Source organism: Nannospalax galili, unplaced genomic scaffold (genome assembly GCF_000622305.1).
Source record: "Nannospalax galili isolate Female #2095 unplaced genomic scaffold, S.galili_v1.0 scaffold142, whole genome shotgun sequence".
In the NCBI taxonomy this organism is placed as follows: Eukaryota; Metazoa; Chordata; class Mammalia; order Rodentia; family Spalacidae; genus Nannospalax; species Nannospalax galili.
The window spans coordinates 883,714-911,213 of NW_008348793.1; the positions used below are offsets into that span (position 1 = coordinate 883,714).

Consider the following 27,500-nt stretch of genomic DNA (forward strand, 5'->3'; position numbering starts at 1 on the left):
AAAGAAATAAAAGAAAATACATACTTCATAATAGTATTACCTATGGAATGGTTTTGTCTATAAATAAGTTATTTTAAAGATTTTATAATTGGGGCTGGAGAGATAGCTCAGTGGTTAAGAACACTGATTGTTCTTGCAGAAGACTGGGTTTGAATCCCAGCACCCACATGGCAGCTAACAGCTGTCCATAACTCCAGTTCCAGGGGATCCAACAGCCTCTTCTGTCCTCCAAGGGCATTGTACAACACAGGTGCACTTACCTACATTCAGGCATACACATAAAATAAAATAAAGTATTTTAAAAATTTTTTAAAGAATTTACAATTTTAAAAATAACAAATTATATGCCAAATGTAGAATTCCCACTACAAAATATTTTTAGAGGCCTCTGATCTACTTACAATCTTTTGTGAATGTAAACTTTCATTCCCAGAGTTAGAAACCTCTGAAGCATTTTCTCATTACTCCTAACAGCCTCTTTTACCCACAAGCATCATCTTTTGGAGTGCTGACTGTGCTGACTCAAAAGTTTAAGTTCCTTTTATATTTTTATTCCTTCTTGTCTTTGCAGAAATGTGTTTCCAGGTACCTTGCTCGTGAGTCTTTACACAGTCTCCTATCTACCTCCTACATCTGGGATTGTCTTTTCCCTGTAAAGCCTTAGGAAAACTAATTCACTCGAGCTATTTTTGTGCCAGACTTCATTTCTTTTTTAAAAAAATATTTTACTTTTATTATTTTTATTTTATGTATGTGAGTGGATTGCCTGCATGTGTATAAGTGTACCACCCATGTTGTGCAGTGACCAAGGAGGTCAGAAGAGGGCAATGGATTCCCCTGGAACTGGAGTTACAGACTGTGTTGTTCTTGCAGAGAACCAGAGTTTGGTTCCAGCACCCACATGGTGGCTAACAACCGTCCATAATTCCAGTTCCAGGGGATCCGACACCCTCTTCTGGCCTCCATGGGTATTGCGCACATGTGGTATACTTACATATATGCAGGCAAACATTCATACACATAAAATAAAAATAAATAAATCAAAAAATATTAAAGAAATAAAAATAAAGGGACTATCTTAAAATAAGTGAATAAGGATAAAAAATTTAATTTGAATATTTAGAAACAGCAAGCACAACAAAGGAAGCAGCGTATTGAAGAGACAGCCTTCAGAATGGAAGAAAACCTTTACCAACTATGAATCAGACAGGGGGATCATATCTATGATAAAGAATCCAAAAATTAAACAGCCACACACCTCAAATCATCCAATCGTTAAAGAGCAGATGAATTATACAGTTCTCAAATTAGAAAATGTAGTGGCTAGTAAATATATGAAAACATGTAAAACATCCTTGACCATCAGAGATGTAAAACCTACATTGGTATTCTGTCTCACTGAAGTCAAAAGAGCTGTCATGCAGGGTAGAGAAGATTTGGAGGGAGGGATGGGATGCTATCTACTGCTCGAGGGCATATAAACTAGTCCAACCACTACAGGATCAGTGTGGAGATTCCTCATAAAACCAAAAATAGAAGTAGCATATGATCCAGGTATAGCATCCATAATGAAACCCGTAACTTTGTATGCTCATTAAAAATAATAAATAAATACACAAAATCTTAGCAAGTAGTCTTAAGTATTTGAAAATGTGGGATCTTTCCATTCATAAAATGAATACATTTGTTTGATATGTTGATTTCCTCCCCCACACCTTTAAGCACATGTGTTAATTGAAGCCTGCCCGTGATGAGGCTGGTCTTTGTGATTACTGAAATTCAGTTCATTCACATATGAGTTCATTCACAATGTCAGGTCTTCATGTGAGTTTATTTTCTTTTTTAATTTTTTTTAAATTTTTTTATTATTTTTATTTTATGTGTATTTGTGTATTATCTGCATGTAGGTAAGCGCACCCATGTTGTACAATGCCCTTGGAGGTCAGAAATGGGTGTCAGAGAAGGAAGGAAGGAAGGAAGGAAGGGGCGGGCAAAATGATTTCTTCTGGAAAATAAAGATGTTTCATTGTAAAACTGAGTGAAACATTTCTGCTATATTTCTGCATAAGAAAGGATTTCTTCTAATTAATAACTTTTAAATCTATCATCAGCTATAATTGTATTCATTATTCTGTCATTTTGTAAGTCTGATGGAACAAGAGCAGCTGTGTCTGGTCTCTGAACAACTGTAGTGGGGTCTCTCAGAGTAACGTAGAAACACATTACTACAGCACAAACCATGGGCACAATGCACACGTAATTGAAAATTGCTGGCACGAGAGTTGGGGCCACTTCCATGAAATGTAAACATTTATTCAGAAAGTAAAGTAATAGCAATGCATAATCCAAAGGCATTACTTTTGTCACTGAGCAGAAGTGTTAATTCATCATCAATTAGTAGCTTGTACCAAAAGGGCTGAAGTTGCAGTTCTGAATGCAGTGCCAGAAAAATTAAATGAGAGACATAAATGTTACAAAGAAGACAAAACACTTCAAGCTAAATTGTTTTAAATCACATTGGCCCCCTTCCCTGTCCCTGATTGAGCGCAAATGATTTGCCTTCCCAGCTCTCTTTTAAATCTCAAATTCCAAATGTTAAGAGCTCTCTGCAAATCATTCTGCAGCTAAGCTTCCCTCTGAGATTATTAAGTAGAGACTAAGGCACAGCCAGGTATTAAAACAGAGCTCAGTGATTGTTAACCGTTAAAGTCACATCTGTTTGCTCCCACTGGAGGCAATAAAATGAATGAAGATGCATAAAACAGTTATGATAATATAGATATGTGAAAGATATCAGACACCAAAGTGTTCTTTGAAAGGGACCACCATGCTGAAATTCAAATTTCTCATCTACATCCGGGATAAGAATTTGTGAGGAAGAGTTTTGGGAGGCATTTTGTGGGTGAAATAAGCCCCTTCTCAGCTGTGACTTAAGGGTCCCTGAGACCATCAGGAGGGGGCACTGGGTGGTGCCTGCTTCACAGCTGTCAAATGAGAGCGTAAGACAGATTGGATGTCAGAAGAGGTAGACAGAGCTGGGAACTGTCTGGACTCTTTGCTCAAGGTTCCTAAACCTGAGGGACCCAAAGCGTCCTTCCAAAGGGCCTGCTCAGCCCACCTAGGCCAAATGAAGTAGTTGCATTAGTGGGCCCAATGGAGAACCCTCCAGATACCTTAGATGGTTTTAAACATAAGTAATCTTATTCTTGTTGTATCCTGTGTCCTTCTTTACTTCCATGTCCCCAGTACAGAGACCAGAAACTTTAGTAAGCAAGAGAAAGTGTCAGTTCCCTTGTGGAAGGAGTCTCTTCCTACCCTCTGTAACTGATTCTCTCTCAGTTCTCACTAGGTGAGATGAAAATTTAAATACTGCAGCAAGCTTTGAGTGTTTACTATTTTCTTGAACAGAAGATTTGAACTACTAAATCAAGACTAGGTTGGCGATTTAAAGCTATGTAGGTACTTTCTGTCATCTAGGAAATCAGTGAGGCCATTCTGCCCAACATAGCCTTCACCCAGGTTCTAAAGGGGAAGCCACCACACTGAATGTGAAATGACCACATGGAAAAGCAATGGTGTTATTTAAATTATTATATCCAGCCAGGCGTTGTGATGTACACCTTTAGTCCCAGCAGTTGGGAGGCAGAGGCAGGTGGATCTCAGTGAGTTCAAGGCCAGCCTGGTCTACATAGGAAATTCCAGGCCAGCTGTGGCTACAGGGAGACCCTGCCTCAAAAAGACAAAAAAAAAATTAAAATAAAATAAAAATAGATCTGGAGAGATGGCTCAGTGGTTAAGAACACTGGTTGCTGTTGCTCTTACAGAGGACTGAGGTTCGATTCCCAGAACCCACGTGGCAGCTAACAACTGTCCTAACTCCAGTTCCAGGTGATCCGATGTCCTCTTTTGACCTCCATGGGCATTGCACAACATGGGTGCACTTATACACATGTGTGGGCTATATACTCATAAAATAAAAACAATAAAAATAAATAAAAGTAAATTAAATTAATTTTATATCCTATGAATTCTAATTCCTTAAGGTCTGAGTTACACAATTTTTAAATTTAAATATTATTGAAGCCATCCTATAATAACATTTTATACCAGAATTCCCCTACAAATATAAAATTTAAAGGATGAATAAGATTTCTAAATGTCTTGCTAATCATGACTTCTTTTTTAAAAATATTTTATTTATTATTTTTATTTTATGTGTATGAGTGTATTGCCTTCATGTAAGTAAGTGCACCCATGTTGTACAATGCCGGTGGAGGACAGAAGAGGCTGTCAGATCCCCTGGAACTGGAGTTACGTCACCGTCAATGGCAGCCGCTCCTCCATTCACATGGTGTCGAGGCTGTTCCGCTGCTTGCCCTGGACTGAGGCTGCTCTTCTGCCTGCCCCGAGCTGAGGCCGCTCTGGTCCCAGACCGGAGGGCTGGTGAGGAGACTGTGTCAGCGGAGCCGCATTCAGACACAGGAGACCAGTGTTCAGTGACACAGGTCTGCTTTATTGCAGGAAGGCACAAGCTTATATAAGGGTAGTGGTCCAATCACAGAACAGCAAGTAGGATACCTTATTAGCATAAGAGGTTTAGTATCCTATCACAGTATAGCAAGTAGGATACCTTATTAGCATAACAGGCTTAGCATCCTATTAGCATAACAGACTTAATATCCTATCACAGAATAGTGGGTAGGATGCCTCATTAGCATACTGGGTTTCAGATTACAGAGCCTGGATTCCTGGAAACCAAGTGACCCTGACTGTTGCAATATCTAAGTGTTGCAATTTTGGAAGTCCAGGGGTGGTGATTAGGGAGTGGTGAGCTCTAGGCATCAGTCTCATGATCTGCCAATGGGAGCAAATGTCATGAGGCTTTCCTTGTGGCTCCAGGGGTCGGGCCATTGCCTCGGGCCTGCTGTATGGCTGTCATTAAGAATTTCACCCTAGCCTCAAACCTGTCTCCCACAGTTACAGACAGTTGTTAGCTGCCAGTGAGGGCTGGGTTGTTCTGCAAGAACAACCAGTGTTCTTAATCACTGAGCCATGTCTCCGGCCCCCATAATGACTTCTTAACAAATAAGTGGCTATAAATCCATAGTTCAGATTATTGAAAGTTTTGAAATTTGAATGTTTACACTTTGGAATCTGGTCACATCATTGCTTACTACTCATGTGGCTGACCAGAGCTCTCACTAGAGGTACTTTGGGCTGGTGCATTTTCTTGTTCTTTAATTGTGCTTTTATTAGTAGTGACAGCTGTGGGCCACAATTTCTTAAGACTTTTATTAAAGTCTTAAGTTAGCTTAAGTTAATTAGCTTAGTTAAAACTAGAAAATATAATTTTCATAAACCACTATGCATCATAATACACCACAGATGAGGTATATTACATGTCTGTTAGAGAGCTACCTTTCACATTGTAGAACTTTTCCTCTTCATGCCAAAAAAGGGATTATTGATAAACTAAAGGAGTTTCATGGGTCCCAACTTCCATAGGTCCCAGCCAGAGTTGATTGAAAGCACTGTTTCTTTATACTCCATTTTCCCTCCATCAAACATCCATTTGTGGAATCAAAGTGACAGCAGGCTTCCTTTGGGATCACGATGCAAGGTGAACAGGGGATATATTTACATTGGGTCACAATGATTTTTAAAAATCCTGTTTTTCCCAGTGCAAATATTGTATATGTAATATATATGATAACTTGTTCCAGGGGATCCGTCACCCTCTTCTGACCTCCAGAGGCATTGCACAGCATGGGTGCACTTGCATACATGCAGGCAATACACTAATACACATAAAATAAAAATAATAAATTTAAAAAACTAGATAGCGTATTGTGACCCATATGGTATTTGACAATATCATACAATGTAGCGCTACGGTAATCTCATGATCTTCAGAACAGATCAAATCATAGCAGATTTGCCTTGGTGGAAACATTTCAAAACAATTCTCAATGTCATATTTTATCAGTGAAATTAATTTCTCACATTTTTCTAAGCTTGTATTTCTTGGGTGCTCACTGTGTTTTCAGAAATAGTATTGAACTTTTTATTGAGAATTTCATACATGCACACGTGATTTGGTCAAATCCAACCCCTCTCCATTTCCATCCTCCCGATTCCTCTCCTAGCCTCCTCACACTTTTCCCTCCCACTTCATGTTCATGTTCTCTCTTTCTCTCTCTCTCTCTCTCTCTCTCTCTCTCTCTCTCTCTTTCCTTCCCCCCCCACCCGAGTCCACTTAATGTTGCTTGTATCTGCATGGGTGTAGGACCATCTGCGGGAATATGGATGCCTCTTAGTAATGTCATTTTATTGAGTCCTCAAAAAGGTATCAAAAGGCAACTATGAAAAGTACCATTTCCTCCTCACAGTTTAATGAAAAGTAGACCATTTTTCTAGCCCTTACCTCTCATTCACATTTAGCTTCTCTTTCAACTGTGACTCATTGATTTAAAGCTAAATAGCCAAAGCTAATGCAACATTCAAATAGGCAGTGACTTATTGTTATGAGGCCGGTTTTCCTGAAAGTTCAAATATGAATTGTCACCATTTATGAGCTCCAGAAGACTGCTTCTTCCTGTATGTTTTATCCCTATCTGTGCCCTTGACAAGTAAGAAGAAAGCCCAGAGAATCGGGCTGGTGTGCTGAATGCAATGTACATTCTCGTTGACCCAGTAATTCATCTACATCTAAAAATTTTTCTTAGGAGTGTAATAAAGATACAACCCAAAATGTCTTCAGTTTTGTATGCAACAATAAAAGCTTATAAATAAACTGAAGGTTGCTGGGATGTAATTCAGTGAGAGAGTTACTGTCTTAACTACACAGCAAGCATGCAGGAGGCCCTGAGTTTGATCTCCAGCACCCCTCACAATAAAAATATAACTAAATCAGTAAATAATAAATATATACATTAAATTACCAACAGTAGAAAGTTGATCAAGTAAATTTTGACAGTTAAAAATAGATTACTATTTAGCCATTCAAATGTATATGTATAAATGTGTCAAAAGCTTTTTAAAGTACATAAAATGTTAGCTATGTTACAATATATACTATGTGCTATGAGCAAGTATTATATTCCAGCTACTGTACTTTAACATATGTATACAAGATTTTATTTCAAGATCTATATATATACATAACAGTGACATAAAAATATATATTACATATATTATGAATAAGAATTTAAGATATATGTATGATATTATATATAAACACTGTGGGCCGCATTTTAGTAGTTTCCTTTTTTTAATTTTTTGTGGTTTTTTTTTAACTTGAATATATAATTTTTAAAAGCAGAACGACTACATTTAATGAGGCAGACTTCCATTTTATTTAACAAACACCAGTAAAAATTATGATTAATTGGAAGAAAAATAGATAATTCAAAATGTCTCAATAATTTAATATTGATGAAATTATTTTAACTGTATTGTGTATATGCGTGTGCGTGCACACACACACACACACACACACACACACACACACACACACGCATCTGAGTGCTGTTACTCAAAAAGGCCAGAAGAGGATGCCTGATCTCTTGGAACTAGAATTGCAGGATCTTGTGAGCCACATAATGTGAGTACTGGGATCTGAACTGAGGTCCTCAACAAGAACAGTAGGTGTTCTTTTATTTTTTATTTTTTTTTATGTGTATGTGTGTATTGCCTGCATGTAGGTAAGTGCACCTGTGTCATGCAATGCCCGCAGAGGACAGAAGAGGCTGTTGGATTCCCTGGAAGTGGAGTTATAGACAATTGTTAGCTGCTATGTGGGTGCTGGGATTCAAACCTGGGTCTTCTGCAAGAACAGTCAGCGTTCTTAACCACTGAGCCATCTTTCCAGCCCCAGTAGGTGCTCTTAATCACAAAATCATTACTCCAGCCCCATGAAATTATATATATGTTGAGTTAAATTAAACATACCAGAATTAATTTCTCTCATTTATTATTTATTTGTAATATGGCTTCTAGAGGTTCTAAACTATGCATGACAACACATATCTATTGAAGAACCTTGTTTTAGAGGATAAGTTCAGGAACACAACACTTGAAACAGGAAGGCTAGTTAGAAGACTTTAAAAGAATCACCAGGAACAGGCACTGAGGGATTAAACCAGGCACATGGAAATGGGGACAGAGAGCAGGGGTTGCAGTTATACAGAGGACTATATTAACAAACAACAAGGAAATGGAGAGCCCTCACTTTTTTTGTTAGATGACTCTGTGAATTGTAGTAACCATAGGCAAAAGAAAGAGAGCCACATCTCAGGGTAAAAATCCATTCTTTCAGCTATTTGCTTGCCGAACATTCATTGTGCTTGTTAGGGTCCGTGACTCGATGGGTCCCCTCCAGATAACAAATACACGGGATTGGAGATGTAAAAATCAAGCAGAGTCTTTACTTTCCAGCCGGCTGGGGTCCACCGGTTTCCCAAGACATGCAAGTCTGGTCAGAACGATCGACCCCCATTCAGTTTCAGGTACAGATTATATAGGCCCACATAGTCATTACACAAAAAGCATTCCTCAGCAGACACTTTGATCAAACATCTTCTAAAAGCTATAGTTTCGGTTAAACATCTTTTCCAGGAAGGCTAGATCTGGTGTAAGCCTGGTGCAACTTCCTTCTCTTTGTTCCTTATCGGTTATCTGGTATGTGCAAACAGGCCTACAGGACACATTGTAAATCAACTGAGTCTGGGGTCCAGGGTCCAGGGTCCAGGAAGGAGGTTTACAGCACTTCAATTCTTAGCATTTCAACTAGGTTAATCATCCATGTGTGGTAGATACAAATCAGGCAGAACAGGCAAGCTTAGCAAGTAAATCTAAATCAACATTTTAAACAGAGTTTTCTATCAAAATGCAGAGTTCTTACAGCATTCATCAAGGTATTTCATTTTTTTTCCCAACAGTGCTAATAGCAGAATTACCTTAACAAATAAAAAGCATAACTGTTTAGTTTTTAAGAGTAGGCCCACACTTGGAGGACACTCATTCCCCTAGACATCTCCTAGAACCGTCTGTCTCCTAGAACCGTGCTGATGGAACCATCTTGCTGAAACTCTGTCTTTTGTACTGTGTCCAGCCCCACTCAGAATTTTATTCAAAATGGTTTCTCCAACTTCAAATGGGGAAGCACAAACTTGGCTCCACCCTAATCTTAACAGACCATCCAGCCTTTTCTTCCCTAGTTCTAGAATACCTCTTTCACCCAAGGTCATGAGTCCTTCCCAGTCTCCACTGTGTGCAAAGGACGATGGGTGCCACCTTTCAACTCTTTGATATGTTAACTTGCAAGTATACCCACATTCATTCATTATCTTTTTGGATAGAGTACCAAAGTGAGGTTGCCAAGGGAACAAGATGGGTGCACAAGTAGGTCACAAGACACAAGAGCACATGGTTTTGCTAGGGTTAATAAAAAGTCTTCAGTCAAATTATGTCCATTTATAAAAGTCATTCCCACGCTACCTATGTCTAATTGGTTTAATGCTGGAGGTGTAGTGATGATGAAACAAATGCGGTTCGTGCTTCCCACAGCTACCACATCGACTTAGAACATAAACCAAGTTGAGCTTGGCGTGTTTAAAGTGCTATGGCTATGGCCATGCAGGTAGAAGTGTCAAGTAGACACTTAGACGTTCACATACAAAATTTAGGAGACAGATAAAGATGGTAGTAGTTTAAGGTTTGTGAACCAATGTGCTGATTTGACCTGGAGACACAGCAGATAAAGAACGGAACCCTGAGAAACACCAGCTCGGTAAACGTGACAGGCAGAAAGAGGAGCCAGTGTAATCAGCAGAAAAGGCAGGAGAAAACAGTTTTAAAAAGGCAAAAAGAGTACTTTAAGTGTGATCAGCAGTGTCAAATGAAGCAGTTTAGCGAGTTTAAAGCTTGCCACGTGTCCATGGTAGAAGAGGTGGTTACTCTCCATGGAGAAGGCGTTTTCAGTGGAAGGTGAGAACAGAAGACCGATTCAAAGAGGCCAGGAAGAACCACCCTCCATGTCCTTGCTCTTTTGACACTCTTAGCTGAAAAAGACAACACTAAAAATCATGGAAGTTCAAGAGCAAGCTTAGATGAGAGAGACTCAAACATGTGTCCAGGTTACAGGAGAGGACCAGCCAGAAGGGCTGAAGACCCAGGGAAGCGGACGAACTAGAGGTGAGTAAGATCTCACGGGAGGTGGCAGAGAAGGGACAGAAAACACTAGACATACACTAGCCTTGAGGTGGCCAGAAGTGGCAGAGACTACTTTCTTACACACTATGCATGGCAAAGCCAGACATCTAAGTATTATGATCTAAGATCATGGAGGACATTTACAATTTCAATGACAGCAAGGTATTATCAGAACAAATCACACCGAATAAAACTGACCCAAGATTTTCCACCTTAAATATTAGTGTGACTCAAGGCTCAGAGTACGTATTATAGTAAACTCATAGTATAAAGGTGAAAGACCTCATGCCAGTACTCAAGTATCTATATGCCAGAGATGAAGTAAGAATGTCTTAAAGCATAATATAATTCAGGGTAAGAAAATGTCAGAAAGACTAAAGTAGTATGTTCTAGGGCTCAATTTTCTTAAGCATTGCATTTGCCAAGAGAGATAGAAGAAATGCTTGTAACACTCTTGGATTCGTAGGATTGGGGTAAGCTTAGAAAAATGAGGTCTCTGCAATCTAGTGAAAAGAAACTGGGTAAGCTAAGCCACAGTGGGTGGGTGAACCAGGGGGCACAGGAGGCAGCAAGTACAGTGGCCATTCACCCTGAGCGCAGGGTATGGAAGATAAGGGCGGGAGAGTTAGCTGGGGCCACAACGCAACTCTGATGATGTGCTGACTCTATTTGATGTGAATGTAAAGAGGAATTGTTAGAGGGCTGGAGCCAGGAAATGACAACAGGAAGTCGGGCTCAGAGCATCACTAGAATAGCTCCCTCTGTCTTGAAAATGCGATGTGCCTGTGTGAGGGAATACAGTCCTGACTGTGATGGGACACACACATAAGGATAAAAATGGAACTTCCAGAGTTTGAACATTACCCCATAGAAATAATCTGCTTTCCTTATTTTATTCCTTAAAGAGTATTCATGGTCCTGGGGCATAAGTCAATTATACTAGTCCTCTGCCACACGTTTAAAATGCCGTGAAGGAAGGTAGAAAGTGAACATGAAATATGGCCTTCCAAACAGGGGAGTTAGAAGGTAATATGTATTTTAGATGCACAAATGAGAATGGAGAAGAAATTTGCTTTCAGAAAAAAACAGGACTGAAGAAGAATTCATAGCCAAATGCCTGAATATATTTGAACCAGTTTGTTTCTTTCATTTTTATTTGTTCTGTGTATGTGTTTGGCTGCATGTATGTATATATATATACACCATGTGGGTGCTTGGTGCCCACAGAGGCCAGAGACGACATCAGATCCTCTGGACCTGGAGTTACAGAAGGTTGTTAGCCACCATGTGGGTGCTGGAAACTGAACCTTGGTCCTCTACAGGAGCGGTTAGTGCTCTTAACCACTGAGCCATCTTCCTAGTCCCTGAGTCAGTTTTCTAAGCAATACTCTGTACATCCCCACAAATCTGTCAGCTTCCCAGAAGCCTCAAAATGGATGGCCAAGAGCATTTACCAGGGCATATGCTAACAGTCCCCTATCTAGAATGTCAAAATACATTTTGCGTTTAACTAAACATGCTTATTTTTTAATGTACTCAAAAAGACCACTGCAGAGCAACCAAGGGCATTGGTGATCTGAACTTCTACAAAAACAAACAGATATTTCTAGTGGAAATACACATTTTTAGAAGAAAACTGGACCCTTAAATTATATTCTGGTGGTGCCTGTGTCAGGGCCACTGGGATAGTTCTATGAAATGCAGGTAGAAGAACCTCCTCCAAGGGGAGCATCGGAATCTCTGGGTGGAGGCCTAGTGGCCAGAGCACTTGAAAACACGGTGTGATTTGTATGCGTGCTAAAGCTTTCGAATCCTTTGGTCACCTGGAAGAATACTGGAGCGAAAGTGGGAGATGGAGACTGTTTTCTTCTTTGTGTTGAATTCTGAATTTTTTCATGAACAAAACTTAAAAGAATAAGCACCATCTGTATGTTTGAACCCCTGGAACCAGGCAGAAACCTCTGGCAAGTAGGACAATGATATGGAAAACATTTGTAGATTTGAACTGCGAAGTAGGTCACGAAGGGCACAGATTACAATAGACAGTGTGCCCTGTTTGACATCCCTATTTCCTCTCCTGTCCCCTGACTTTCTCAAAAGAAGCAGCATAATTTCAGTGTTGTCCACAGATTCTGCACCAGGACTCGGGGTTTTCTTTCTATTCCAGTGACTTGAATTTGAAACATCTAATTAATTTTTTGTAACAACTAGTTAATCACAGTGTGTTTATAATAAATTTTTTTCAGAAATGCAGTTCTACTTCTTTTGATATTTTCCTTATTGTTAGAATCACCAAATACAATCAAATTGATTTATTTTGATGTATTCTCATTTTTTAAGACTACAAAGGACTAGTGATGTGGCTCAGTAGTAGCATGCTTGGGTAGCACACAAAAGACCTTGAATTCCTGATCCTCCTGCCTCCACCCCCCAAATTTTGGGACTGAAGGCATGTGTACTGTGCCTGGCTCTGCAGTATTAGGGTTTCAAACAGCAGCAGCCTCCCCCATCCCCAACAGGGTCCCATGGACTTTGGATTTCTCAAGCCTGAAAAAGGGAACAGAGCTGATAAGCACCTTGGCCTTTGAAGTCAAGGGAAGCAGATTCTTCTAAGAGGAAGCCTGCCTTTCCTCTGATCTCTGAAGACAAGATAAGCAGATCCTGCCTGTTCCAAACCAGAGATTTTAGGAGCTGTTTTAGCACAGCAGCTTTTCCCTTATCTTAGGAAGACAAAAAAGTAAACACTTCCTGACCCAGATCCTGGCTGGCAGACGGAACGGAGCCAGGTTTACAAGCCCTGCTTTTCCTGCTCCCCCCCCCCTCCCGGGCCCCGCCTGATTTTTCCTCAAAAAACTTACTGCCTTCTGCACCCTGAAGCCCGGTATATAAGCCCCAGCTCACAACCCATGGGCTGACATTTTCCCTTCCCCGCGGGGAACGTGTCCCCTGCGAAATAAAGCTCTATCCCACTGAGAGTTTTATCTGTGTCTTGGTGCCTCTGCCTCCATTCGCTCGTTCTCCCCCAACTTTTTACCTATCATGCAGCACCCTTAATGACACTCTTTAGGAACAGACTATTGCCTCCTTTCCTGAACTGTTAACCTTTTAAAGATTTTTCTTTTTATTCCTCCCTGTGCCACAGAGAAATTGTTTTCAGTGAGCAATTGCCAAGAAATGAAATGGCACTGTGTCAGCACTTGTCCAGAGTGCAGGCTGGCTTTTTAACCAAATATTCCCATCACATTTGTTCTCGCCAATCAGTGGTTTATATCTTCACAACTAAGCACTGTAAAGAGAACTTAGAAAGGTCATGTGCTGGGCAAAAGATGTATAATATTCCATATCAGAATGGACATCATGATTCATTAAAAAATATTTTTAAAAGAAATTAAAGTGTTTTATGTCCTGATGAATTAGACTCCCTTACTGCTTTCTATTTCTTTAAGAGCACAAAACAAGTCAAGGCTGGAGTCCAAAGTCTAAACAGGTCAAGAGGTGACATGCACCATTCTGCTTGTGGTGTGCTTTGCATGATGTTAAGTTGGCAGACAAAAATAAGAGTTGAAAACCTGGGAAATGTCCTGTGCTTATAAACTAAGTAGCTTTTCTCTGACAAGGCTAGTTCAACACTATAAATAATGACTTCGTTCTTGCAAACAAGCTTCAGTTTCAGAAAAAGTGACTTCATTATCAACCTTATAACTTATTTGCATAGCCTGTCTTTATCAACAACAAAACCATAGTTTTTCTTTCTATACTTGTGAAAATAAAAAAAGTGAGTACTCTGCTTTATCATAGCCCAGAATACGTTTCTGTGATTGAATGGAGGATTCAGTTACATCAGTGTCACAGTACTGTACAGCATCTGCTTCCCATTTTCTGTACAATGCAGGTACTACACAGGTGAAATGTGGCAAATATCTAGATCTTTCATAAAAATAAAGCAAAAAACGAAACTAGCAACTAACTAATATATATTTTCAATTACAATAAAATTTTCTACTTAAGAGAAATGTGACTTGAATTATCAACTACTGTTCTATTATAAAATACAGTATTTAATAAATAAAGACTATCCTTTACAGACATTAAAAGAGAACTTCCAGATCTAGGCAATAGCTCAGTTGTTAAAGTGCTTGCAAGAGGACCTGTGTCCTCACTGCCCCAGAACCCATGCACAAAAAGCATGGTGTGATGGTGCCACACAATTATAATTCCAGTGGGGGTGAGGCAGAGGCAGGCAGTTCCCCAGGGCTCATTAGCTAACCAACCTACCTTAGTTGGCAAATTCTAGGCCCATTAAAAACCCTGTCTCAAAAATAAATAAATAAATAGTAAATAAATAATAAATAAATAAATAAATAAATAATAAATGGCAGACAGCTTCTGAGAAACAATACCTAAGGTTGTCGACTGGCTTCCACATGTACCTGCACACACATGAACATGTACACACACAAAGAAAAGACAAGAACATCCCATTGTAAGAACAGTTGTCACAAGTTCTTCACTTACTCTTTGACAAGCTTTGGGGAAGAAAAAAGAATGATAGACATCACCCGTCAGTCATGGTGCGTGGTTGTGATGCTAACATTCCAAGGGACTGTGAGCTCAGAGCTAACCTGGGCTATCTCCTCGAACATTGACTCAAAAAAGCAAACAAACAAAAATATAGTCACCGACTTGAAGATCCTACAAGAAACAAAACCAAAAAGGTGATTTTTAAAGGCTTCAATTTTCAGAAAGGTCCAAGATGGTAAAAATGTTACTTGTCAGTATCAATGACTGCATTGATATTCTGGGAGCTATTTAAAAATCATCCTCCAAGTGTTTGTTTGTGAAAGTTCTAAGATCTGATATACATTTAGGCAGAGGGAATTCAAACACACTAGGATAATCTTGTTCCAACTTGGAGTTTTTCACATGAAGGTTAGGGACCTACCCACAGCATGTGGATGGCTACTTCCGCTTACAGTTTAATGACTTTTTTTTGTATATCCCATGTCAAATCTCGGTGTAACTTTTTCTCTCATTTCTGCCATTCTACTTCAATAAATTTTCTGTAATTTTTTTTGGCTTCTTAATGACATATTCATTGTTGCGATTACTATAACAATCATTAGTACCATTTTTTCCCATGATGTTATATATTTGGGGAAAGTCCTCTTATCATGGGAATTATTTAGGCTTCTGTTGTAACACAAATGCAACATTGGTTTTTCTAGTGAAAAAATCTTAGACAAAATACTTTCCATTTGCCAACAACAAACCAATAAAAGTTTTTTGAATTCATCTAGGACAGTAGCTTTTAAAATCCCTGTTCTACATCTCAGACCAAGTTAAGCAAAACCTACAGAATCCAGATTCATTTTGTTGTAAAAACTCCCCACATTTGCTGTGATTTTTTTCAATGCATGGATTCAGTCGATGTCAACTGCTGCTATAGTGAGAGTCAATCTGATCTGGCCAAGCACTACATATTTCCTAAAGGAAATATTTTATATTGGGACTTACAATAGACCCATGAATGCAGAAAAGGGTTTAGAGTGTTACTGAGGTAAAATGATGCTCAGACGCCATGTTCTGTCACTATAGTTCTAAGAAATCTAAATCAGAGGACAGTTAAATAACCTCAGTGATAATTATGCCTCTAACTGGAAACACTACAGTATAAACCAAATTAAAAAACTTGAAATTATAAAATCCCAACCTCAAAAAATCCTGCCTCTTCATATTATGGAGGACTGATCTGCTGCACCACACAGCTGTGCAGCAAATATTAAGATTTAAACTCATTTCATTTGTCATGAAATATGTTAAAAAATTTAAACATTTATTGAGTCCTGCTGACTGCACATCTTTTATTTTAAATTATTATAATCAGAGTTTTTAGGGAATATGCAAAGCCCAAGACAAGTCATAAATTGAAATCCTTATACATACTGGTTTAAAAAAAAAAGTCTAAGGTGGCTATGATTGTACTGCCCTTTAGCGCTCAAATAGCTTGTCTATACTGAAGTTCATTTGCCTTTCAGATCAGTATCTTCATGACCCATCTGTCTAACTATGGAAATGACCGACTGGGGCTGCATACGTTTGTGAATCTAGCCAACTTCCTGCAGACCTGGACCAACCTGCGCCTTCAGACCCTGCCCCCAGTGCAGCTGGCTCACAAGTATTTTGAGCTCTTTCCTGATCAGAAAGATCCTCTCTGGCAGGTAAGATTGGCTCAATAATTAGCACAATTAATCTCATAAACATATTTTACAGTTCTGTGAAATTATCCAAATGTGAAAATTCAAAGCATCTGAGGACAATGGTCCACCTGGGAAGCGTTAATGTTTGAGACACTACTTCCTGCCGCGTTGTTGTCTGATGTTACTGCTACGCACAGAGCAAAACCCTTTCTCATTAGAAAATATAGAATATTCAGTGAGGGATTCAGTGGATGGGATATTTTCAATCAGGAGTGAGATAGCCATTTTCAGACTATAATAGGTTGAAAGCAGAAGATGATAAACAGGTTGTGTGTTAGGCAGTTAGCCATCTGGTTAACCTTGAACATGCTCCCATGCACACCCACAGACACACAGACACACAGACACACACACACACACACACACACAGACACACACACACACACACCTCCCTCTTATGATCAACCCACATTAGGAGCTTTCTGATAGGAGATGAGCTTAGTACTGACAGGTTATATTAGCATTTGGTATGGCAAGCATCTTTTCTTCTTAACCAGTCACTGGAAAGATGTGCAATTTTCCCACCAATTTAACACCTTATTTTTAAACCAAAATCATTATCATTGTAGGTGAATAGTTTAAAACAAATGGTTTTACAAAATGGGAGCCAAAGGAGTACCTCACTTTTGTCATCATTAAATATAAGCAGTTTTATTTAAGTTCACATATCTACTGCACTAATTGAATGAAAGAAAAAATACTCCTGTTGGCTCATTCCTAAAAGAGTATTGTAATTTCTCCTCCTTCTCTATGTTAATACACAGACTGGAGTTTAAAGTATGTTTTAGATACAGTTGCACAGTGTGTGTTGGTTTTAAGTGTTATAGACTCAAACTAGAACCTCTAAAGCAGAAGTTCACCTACATCTTACACTTTGCTAAAATTTAATACTTTTAGCATCATTGTCTGTAAATTTATATGTTTGGATACACAGTTACCAAACTTTGAAGGCAGCTGAAAGGAATTGGCTATCAATTTAAGCAATATTAGTGCAGCTTGAGCCCTGTGCTTTTGAACCACAGCAGGAAAGTTCAGTTACTTAGAAAAAAGTTTGACATGTTACATTACAGTGATTTATCACATTGAGAGAGTAGCTATATCTCCTTTTAGGCTAGCAGAGAGAATAATTTTTGCCCAATAAGCTCACTATTAAGAAGCGGGAATCTTAAATGCAGAATTGTCAGTAATATGAAAGTTTGGTGCTCAGACGCTGTTTACCAAAAGTAGAAATCTGTCTCCCTTCTCACGTCTACACTGTCAGCTTCAGGATGGAAAGAAATTATTCCAAAGAGCCTGTGATGCCACCTCACTTTCAGCCTCAAAAAAAGAAGTTTCCTCCTTTATCCTCCTGTTTCCTGGGGTATGGTATAAGGACAAGCTTAGAAATGCTAGCTCACAAACGGACACACAGAAAGACAATAATCTCTCTATTCTCCAATTCAGAACCCTTGTGATGACAAACGCCACAGAGACATTTGGTCTAAAGAAAAAACGTGTGATCGTTTACCAAAATTCTTGGTAATAGGACCCCAGAAAACTGGTGAGAACTTTGAATGTTATGTTTACTAAATAATGTAGAAATACTAATAACTAGGGGAGTTCAGAAGACATGATTTCTCCTGATACAGTCCTTGCCTTGCTGAACAATGTACTGAGGATTTTGTCAAGGGGTTTAAAGGGAAAAGGATGACATGATGTTATGTAGTTGACATACATACCAGTCAGCTTTTTGGCATTTTTCCCAAAGATCTTATTTGAGAAGTGTAGTTAACATTTCTAAAATTAAAACTAATCTTGTGTTTAGAAAGTGATTGACAGGATTTGATCAAAAGTTAAGAGAGGTATGTAAGTCCCTAGAGTGGTTTACAATAAATGCTTTCCAGAAAAATTGCTGCTTTCCAGACACATTTACTTGTAAACTATTTCTTGCAGAGATGACTATTTTTTAAAAATTGGAACGATGTTTGACAAGCAGAATTCCTAAACATAAACAAAACTTTCTGCTAGGAAAGGTATTTTTTCATACCCAGGAGAAATTTCTTGCACCTTTTTCTTAAATTGGTGTGCAATTTCTCCCCATAAACTTCCTTTTTCCTTCAAATATCAGTATTAGAATGAAGCCCAGTGGAAGTTTTAAAATGCCAAACATTCAGTCTGTATCTTGCATGATAAATTACTCGGGGCCCTTGGATTCCGGCTTCATAGAAAATGGCCATTTTAACTGCACTGCTGGCCAAGGGGAATTCAGCCCCCTCCAAGTCTCTGAAGGTAACAGAGAGTTCTGAGCAAGCTGCCCTGGGAGCTTAGCCTCTTCCTTATTTTTAGTGCCATTTGCAAATAATCAGAAGGCTTGAGTCAGTGTGGCAGACAGTCCTTAAGGAGGAGAACATTGAAACTGAAGTCTCCTCAGAGAGGTGCCGTGGTCAGCCATAGCCTCATCATCACTGCTCACCTGTGTCTGAAGCCTGGCATATCCTGTTTGCTGCAGTGAGCCCTGCAGGAGAGCAACTTCTCCCACTGTGCTAGAAACAGTGCCACATCACGCTTAGATAGCAGAATTATTATTTGGCTTCCTAAACTCATCTGGGTTTTCAAACATTCATGTTACTATTTGGATATGACATTTGCCTTTGGCATAAAAAATATGGAAAATGATTGCTTTTATAGAAATTTAAATTTCCCAGTTTTATGGAGGTATAGTTTACATCCAATAAAATTCATCAGTTCTAAATGTAAAATTAGGCAAATTTTAGCAGTTTTACATACTTGTGTAACTAACATCACATTCAAATGTAGAAGAGTTCTGTCCCAGCCACAGTGCCCCAAACTGCTGTGCAGTTAGTTATCTCCCCTATCCCCCCCACCCCCTAGCCACATTCTGCCCCTGTGTGAACCCGCCTCTAAGTGACTCTAATGCAGCCAGATGCTGAGGCCCACTGTTCTGAGTCAAGCTGTTGAAGAACTGTAATGTTGTGTTCACAGGTCCTTGTGTTTCATTCCATGTCATCCTCCATGACTATGAGCAAAGTGCTCACTGTTTGGCTTGGAAATATTCTAGATATACTGAATATTTGAATTCTTTTACATCAGTTATTTTAACAATCTTAATATTGCACAGGTATTGGATATTTAAGTACAATTTTAAAACTTGTCAGAGTGAAAAGGAAATACCAAATTTTGTGTAAATGGCAACATGATATTATTATTAAGCAAAGTTAGAATGGTAATTTCTCCAAATAGGAGAGCTATTATGAGACCATGTTTGATTGCTGTTGCTATTGTTTAACCTGATGTACAATCGACAAAGCCTGTTCTGTTAGATCATGTAGTGGTGTAAGTCCATGAGCGTATAGACAGTACAGGGTGCATTTATATCTTAGGAACAGTGAAAATACAGACCAGAGTACTTTTATGTAATGATCTTACAAACACAGGCACAATTGCAAGTAACTGGTTAACTCCTTGGCAAACTGAACACAAGCAGCCTTACTTTCTCCTGCAGTAGACTAAGTAAATGTACACACTTTACCTCCTAATTTAGGCCAACAAAACACTACCTCTACATACATTTTAAAAAAAGCACACCTTTGCTCCCCAGTACCCATAAACTATAAGAGCTATTCTAGTCCCAATAAATGTTAATTTTATGTCACTAAAAGGGACACTACTATTCTTCAAATTTAGCAGTTTAAGTGGTTTTTGGTCACTTGCTGTAAGTATGTGGGAGTGCTCAAGCCTATGCAAACTTAGAAGTTTTGATTCTTTTTTTTCCCCTACAGTTCAATTTTATTTATTTAATATACCCAAGTTTGTTGTTACTTCTGTACATAAGATACATCTTTTTTTATTGAGCTTTTTAAATTTCATACACCATCTCCCACTCAAATCCAGACCTCCTTCCTGATTCATACCTCCCTTTAGTCCCCCACCGAACCCTGGGCCCTCTGCCATACCTGCTGAGTCCTATTCATTCAGGTGTTTGTACCCAAGTGTCCTTCAGTGTAAATGTGTCCACTGGAGTCTAGTCAGCCCATCCAGTGGCTGTCTGTAAGTTATCCTCTCCCTCACCCAGCAGCAATCAGTCTCAAATAGTTCTCAATCCAGTGCTGGCCCTCCAACTATTTCTCACCTCCCCTTTGGGCCCTTGTTTAATTGAGCTGACTGATGGATGAATCAGGTCAATCGGAGAAAACACCAGGACACAGACAAAACTCTGACAGGATAGTTTATCAGCAGAGGAAAAGCACATGGGACAATTCCCTTCAGGACAGGGAAGTTGTCAGTCTTCAGGTTGTGGGCTGGGTTTTATAGGGGGGCTTTGGGGGATGCAGAAGGTAGGAACATGTTTTTTGTTTTGTTTTGTTTTTTAAAGTTAGGTGGGAGAGAGGGAGCCCAGGGCTTGTCAGAATAGCTTCTGTTAAAACCACCCCTTCTGTCAGCCAGGATCTGGGTTATGGGGTAAGGTAAGGAGTCTATACATTGTAAAACTTATCAGGAGGAAACAGCTTACCAAGACAGTTCCTACATTAATGGATCTGGAGTTCAGGAGCCTGTTCTGCGTCCAAGATCATCAAAGGGGAAGCAGGCTGTCTTTGACCAAAAGGTACAGAGAGTCTGCTTATCTTGTCTTCAAAGACCAGGGTGCTCATTAACTCAGTTCCTGCATTCTCAGGGGCTTGGAAAACTGTGAAGCCCTGTTGGGAGGGGGCTGCTGCGGATCCGAACCCTAACACTGACGTGGGTCCCATGCTAGACACCACCGCTGCCACAGGCTCACATGAGCAAGCCTCCAGTGGCCTGGAAACCTCCACATCCCTGTGTTCATAAACCAGCCCTGGCTCTTACAATCTTTCCACCTCCTCTTCTACAATGGTCCCTGAGCTGTGGGTGGGTAAGGTTCCATACAGGAGTCCCATCCTACACTCTACAGTCTCTAATTCTTCAAAACTTGGCTGGTAGTGGCCTTCTGTGTACATCGCACTCTGATGTACATGGAAGCCTCACTGGTCAAAGTTGAGGGGTGCATTAGCCCTCTCTCTACCCTTTATTCCTCCATGTTCCATTAACCTTAGTTGTAGAGATTTGACTGCACATGTGTCACCTAGTACTGGGCATCTCCGAGATGTATGTTCTCAGTGCCTGACCAGATGTGCAACCCTGCAGTAGCCTCCATCTTTTGCAAAAAGAGGCTTCTTTGATGAGTGCTTGTATGGCATACTTAAAGCCTAAATTGAATCTAATTAAGATCCCATTCTTAATTAGCTTTCACAGGCCTCAGGAAGATCTTTATAGAATGCAAATACCAATTTTGGTAATGTAATACATTAAATAATGTGGTAGTTCACTTATAGTGCTTTAATTAATTTCAAAACATCTTCACATACTTTTTCATCATCAGAGAAAATCAGTGAAATTTTTAAAGATGATTTTTCCTTTAAAAACCTAAAATAGAGAGAAATAAACAGCCCAAATCACAAATCAAACCAGTAAAAGCCCATTTCACCAGTGTGGGCTCTAGGCCTGTCCTCACATCACTTAACTGGAGCTGGTGCAATGATGCAGGTTGTCAACTCAGTTTGTCAAGGGGACATGTAATGACTCTGCTTGGATCAGTGTAATATTTACACTATGTGTAAGTATTTACAGCCAGTCTATGAGTGGCTGGATGCTAACTCTGGAACTCGACCTGTCCATTTCCTTAACTCCTATATCTGTGCTGTCGTTTCAGGTACCACTGCTTTGTATTTGTTCCTGGTTATGCACCCTTCCATCCTTAGTAACTCCCCCAGCCCAAAAACCTTTGAGGAGGTACAGTTCTTTAATAGAAATAACTACCACAGGGGGATTGATTGGTAAGATGGGTTATTAGTATAAATCTAAAAGTATATGTACTGTGCACGGTAGAAACTTAGTGGTAATGTGTAAAGAAACATGAAAGTTTGTAACCACAGATAAAGTGTGTACCCCACACCTTGGACGTTGACTGTATAGCATAAAAGAGGACAAAAATTATTCATAACAAGTCTTTTCAGTTAATGGAGGGGTTTATTGCCTCAGGAGCCCCACCTGCCAATTGGCATTAATTATCGTTGAGGATAATTACAGATGTGCAGTCAGAGAACAGTATGAGCCCAGGAGCATCCCCCTGCCAGCGTCGCCCTTGTGCACATTGGCGGTGATACTGTGCTCCATGGCATCTTTTTCTGTTATGCTTTAATTTAAGAGCCAAAGAAGTCACTAGAAATAGAAATGTGGACATGTTGATCAATAATGAGACTTTGTAAAAATATTAATAGTACTAAAAACCTAATTTTTACCCTTGATTTAAAATTCAAAATATATTAAGTATCCAAAGAAAATGGTTTAAAATTTAAGGTCAAAATGTAGGTATAGACAAGTATAATAGAGTAGACACTGATGGTACAAATAACATGCTAGTCCTAAGATGTATTTAGAGAGTTTTCTATTAAGCTCTCATGTTGAGCAGAATGGTAAGAAAAGAGTGGTTCTTCCAGAATATAAACAGACATCTTGCCTTTATTGTACATAGTTGTTTGCATTAACCTTAGTTGTCTAGTTGCATGACCTCAATTTTATTTCTTTATGTATTTTTAAATATTTTTTTATTATTGTCATTTTGTGTATGAGTGTAATGCCTGCATGTATGTAAGTGTACTCATGTTGTGCAATGCTGGTGGGGGCCAGAAGAGGGTGTTGGATCCCCTGGAACTGGAGTTTCAAAGGGTTATTAGCCACCATGTGAGTGCTGGGAACTGAACCCAGGTCCTCTGGAAGAGCAGTCAGTGCTCTTAACCACTGAGCCATCTCTCCAGCCCCACATGATTTCAATTTTAGAAGTATCAACCATCTCAAGTCCTTGTGAATAATCAGAATAGAGAGATAAAGAAACAAATTGAGTATAATTTGAATATCTACTAGAAGTTATATGTATCCTGTCACATGGCTCAAGACCCATTCTTCCACACAGTGCTTGACAGATGTGTGGTATAGATACACCATCAACTACTTCAACTTCTATAACCACTCACCCAATAGAATAGAATCCTGTCATTAGGACAAAAGGAGGGATTAAAGGCTTCTAGAGGTAATGACTAGTAAAATTCTTGGCATTCCTGGAACTTAAGAATAACCAATTTTTGTCATAAATTATATCAAAAAAACCTTCTTCATCACAAGCTAGTAATATGTGTCAATACTGTAATAAAAATAAATTTTCCTTCAAACACTTTACAAAGAGATGACATGAATTACTAAATATAACTCACTAAGGACCTGGAAATGTAGATCAGCGATAGTGTGCCTAGCATGTGCAAAGACCTAGGTCTAATGAAGAAAGCAGACTAGGTATAAACATAACTCACCAAGTACCCCAGATGCAAATGCTCTCAATTGACAAATTATACATTTATAAAAGGCAATTTATGTAAATAATAGATAGTGGTAATTAAAGATGTCATTTTATAACTGTATTTACTCTCAACAGCATCAAGTGTGTTCCCAGGCAGACCCTGGCTTCTCAACAAAGCATCAGCCCATCAGCCATGCTTTGGGATCTTGATTCCACAACATTATGTGTCTTAGAGTCCCAGGGACATTTCAGTAATTAACTTAGGCACACTTAATTAATCCATATGAAAGGAACTGCTTTTATTTTTTAAAGAGCTGGATAAAGCTAGGACCTCCTTAACTGACAAGTAGTCTAAGCATAGGTTTAGGGTACAAGCAAAGTAAGCCAAATGAAAATTTTAAAGTTTATCTTTGACCAAATAGCCAAAATCTGAAGTGAGAACACCTCAAGAAAACATCTGACTTACTCATGAATGTAAACCTTATGCTTTATAGACTGGAGTGGTACGTAGACATCATAGAATCCTGTTAGCATTTAGAACTTCTACAGATATTATATAGCTTTGAGTAAAATCAATCAAAAATACTCGGGATCAGAACTGGAGAGATGCTTGCTTGGTAGGGCAGGTGGGGAGGAATCCTGGGGGCTTGGTGGAATGGAGACGGATTAGGAAGACACCCATCATCAACCTCTGGCCTCTGCACATGCGTACATGGGTGAGCACGCCCAGACCCACATGTGCACACATACACAGACACCACACACAGACACACACAGAAAACATTCATGTCAATACAAATCACAAATAAATGTAAAATACTTCAAAAAACCACATCTTTCACAGCCAGGCGTGGTGGCACACACCTTTAATCCCAGCACTCGGGAGGCAGAGGCAGGCAGATCTCTGTGAGTTCAAGGCCAGCCTGGGGCTACAGGGAGACCCTGTCTCAAAAAGACCAAAAAGAAAAAAAAACCACATCTTTCAGATTTTAAGAAAATACTGAAGTACTATATTTTATAGAGCCAGCAAAGCTAATTAAGGAGGCAGTATTTAAGTATAAGCCCTAAATTGCTGTAACATGCTTGCTAATCTTTGGATCTCCTGAATACTTACTCTCCAAGAATGATCCTACCTGGGAAAACTCCAGGTCCCATCTTGGAAATGTGGACCAGAATTTCTTTTATTTACTTGTTTACTGATCAATTATTCCAGCTTCTAGAAAAATGTGAACATATAGTCAAACAAGATTGTATCTCCTTTTCTCTGTGAGCCTCTACAACCAGAAAAAATCAACAGCATAAATTCAACACTGGGAACCCTTCAAGGACTTTTCAAGGCCTAAGCTGTTACAGGTATAAATGACAGACGAGAAAGGACTGTCTTTACATGTTAAAAGCTATCTAAGGGGCTGGAGAAATGACTCTGTGGTTAAGAGTCCTCTTGCAGAGGACCCAGGTTTGATTGCCAGCACCCACATGGCAGCTAATAACCTTACATAACTCCAGTTCCGGGGGGATACAGTGCCATTTTCTGGCCTGTGTGGGCACTGCATGACACAGGTGCACTTACATACATGCAAGCAAATGCATGAACTGGGAAATCTTGATATGATTTTGTACATGGAAATATGGACATACTTTAAAAACTTTTCTTGTAATTATTCTAAAGAGAAATATAAGTGACTATAAAAAAATTGTAAGCAAATAGGTAACATTGACAACAGACACATTCTATGCTTTGATACTACATGATTAAATATACCAGTCAGACCCAGTAGTAGGAATGAAGTTACTTTACTGTGATAGTACAAGTTATTTTAAAATGTCTTTGAACTGAGTATAACCTCTGTTTCATCAAATTTTCTTTTGATTTGGTTTCTTTGTATAGCTTTCCTGTTCTTAGAACAGTTTTGCACAGGCGTTGATCACTGTTGTGGTTTGATGACTATTGTGGTTTCTACATTTTTGCTTTTTTGCTTTTTTTCTGATATTAAGCAAATCAAAAAGAAAAGGCATTTATAAAAAAATTTTGGAATGCATTATTTATTCTGAACCTGTTTCCCTTGCTCACTAGAGGGACAAATGCCTCAGAGAAAAGCATGTTTGTTGTTTTTTGTAGGAAATAAAAGGATTTTTTTAAAAACCTTTAATGTCCAGTCACCAGGATATGAATATAGATAAGTCTTATTTTGAGAAAAGATACTCCTTTTCTAGGTATATGGATTTCTTCCCAGTTCCATCTAATGTCACCACTGACTTTCTGTTTGAGAAGAGTGCCAATTACTTTCACTCAGAGGAAGCCCCTAAAAGGGCAGCTTCTCTAGTCCCCAAAGCCAAGATCATCACCACTCTCATTGACCCATCGGACCGAGCATACTCCTGGTACCAGGTAAGGAAAAGATGTGCCTGTCAGGGAGACATGGAGTGTGCACAGTGAGGAAGCATTCCCAACAAAACTATCAGCTCACCTTGGCAGGAGACTGTATATTCTTGTGGAAGGGGTGATTATATGTATGCAGGTATACAGGTGTGTGCAGAAGTGCATATGTGTGTGTGTGTGTGCGTGCGTGTGTGTGTGCGTGTGTAGGACACAGGCCATCTACCTTGTTTTTGAGGCAGAGTGTCTCACTGGGAACTGGGGCTTACTGATTAGGCCGAATTACTGGCTGGTGAACCCCAGGGATCTGTCTCTGTCTCCACAGCACTGAGGTTACAAGCGCATGCCACCACACCTAGTTTTATATAGGTTCTGGAGATGGAACACAGGTCCTTAGGCTTGCACAGCAAGTGGTTTCAGGCTGAAGTATCTCCCCAGCCTCATCGTCTCGGGCTTTAACAAAAGATAAGATCTGATAGTTATTTGATATATGCAAAAAGGTAGATTTTTCTCCATTATTTCCCAGAAGAAACAGACATAAGTTTTTTTCATTAATTTAATCAATTTGCTTAAAGAACTTAGCAAAGAACCAGTCACTTTGAGCAGAATGTGGTGGCACACACTTTTAATCCCAGCACTTGGGAGGCAGAGGCAGGTGGAGCTCTGTGATTTCAAAGCCAGCCTGGCCTACATAGCTACGTAGCGACTCCCAGACAAGCTGGGGCTACAGGGAGACCCTGTCTCAAAAAAAAAGAAAGAATCAATCACTTTCAGAGAATTGATAGTTTGATAATTTGACATGCTGCAATAATATTTATCTATCAAATGTTTTCATTAATAAGTCCTTAAAATGTCCCAGTGATATTTTAATCATCAAATAGAAAGTTCTGATAAAAAAGAAGTCAAAACTAAATATAAGCACACAAGAAAATTGAGTTTTTAATGCCTTTAATCTTTAGGGATCTTTAGTTACCTTTCTTGGTTTTATAATTTTGGTTTGTTTTTTGTTCTTTTTAAAAATACTTCATTATTTTTATTTTATGTGCATGAGTGTATTGCCTGCATGTATGAAAGTGCACCTCTGGCATGCAATGCCTGAGGAGGTCAGAAGGCATTAGATTCCCTGGAATTGGAGTTACAGGTGGTTGTTAGCCACTATGTGGGTGCTGGGAATCCAACACTGGTCCTCTGGAAGAGCAGCCAGTGCACTTAGTCAGTGTTGAGCCATCTCTCCACCAGCCCACCCCCATTTTTTTGAGGGGGGGTCTTTTTGAGACACGGTTTC

General features: G+C 39.3%; 1 protein-coding gene across 8 annotated transcripts in view; it reads left to right on the top strand.

The window, feature by feature from the left end:
* Window positions 1-27,500, top strand: part of Ndst3 (N-deacetylase and N-sulfotransferase 3) — a 176,097-nt gene that overhangs the window by 130,274 nt on the left and 18,323 nt on the right. For 6 of the 8 annotated variants that reach the window (XM_029569829.1, XM_008846032.2, XM_029569828.1 and 3 more), the window contains exons 7-10: window positions 16,248-16,430; window positions 17,913-18,009; window positions 22,198-22,321; window positions 26,053-26,227. In XM_029569829.1, the coding sequence (XP_029425689.1) occupies window positions 16,248-16,430; window positions 17,913-18,009; window positions 22,198-22,321; window positions 26,053-26,227 (579 nt within the window). The remainder of the gene's footprint in view (window positions 1-16,247; window positions 16,431-17,912; window positions 18,010-22,197; window positions 22,322-26,052; window positions 26,228-27,500) is intronic. The other 2 variants (XR_003851561.1, XM_029569831.1) reach the window with 2 other exon arrangements.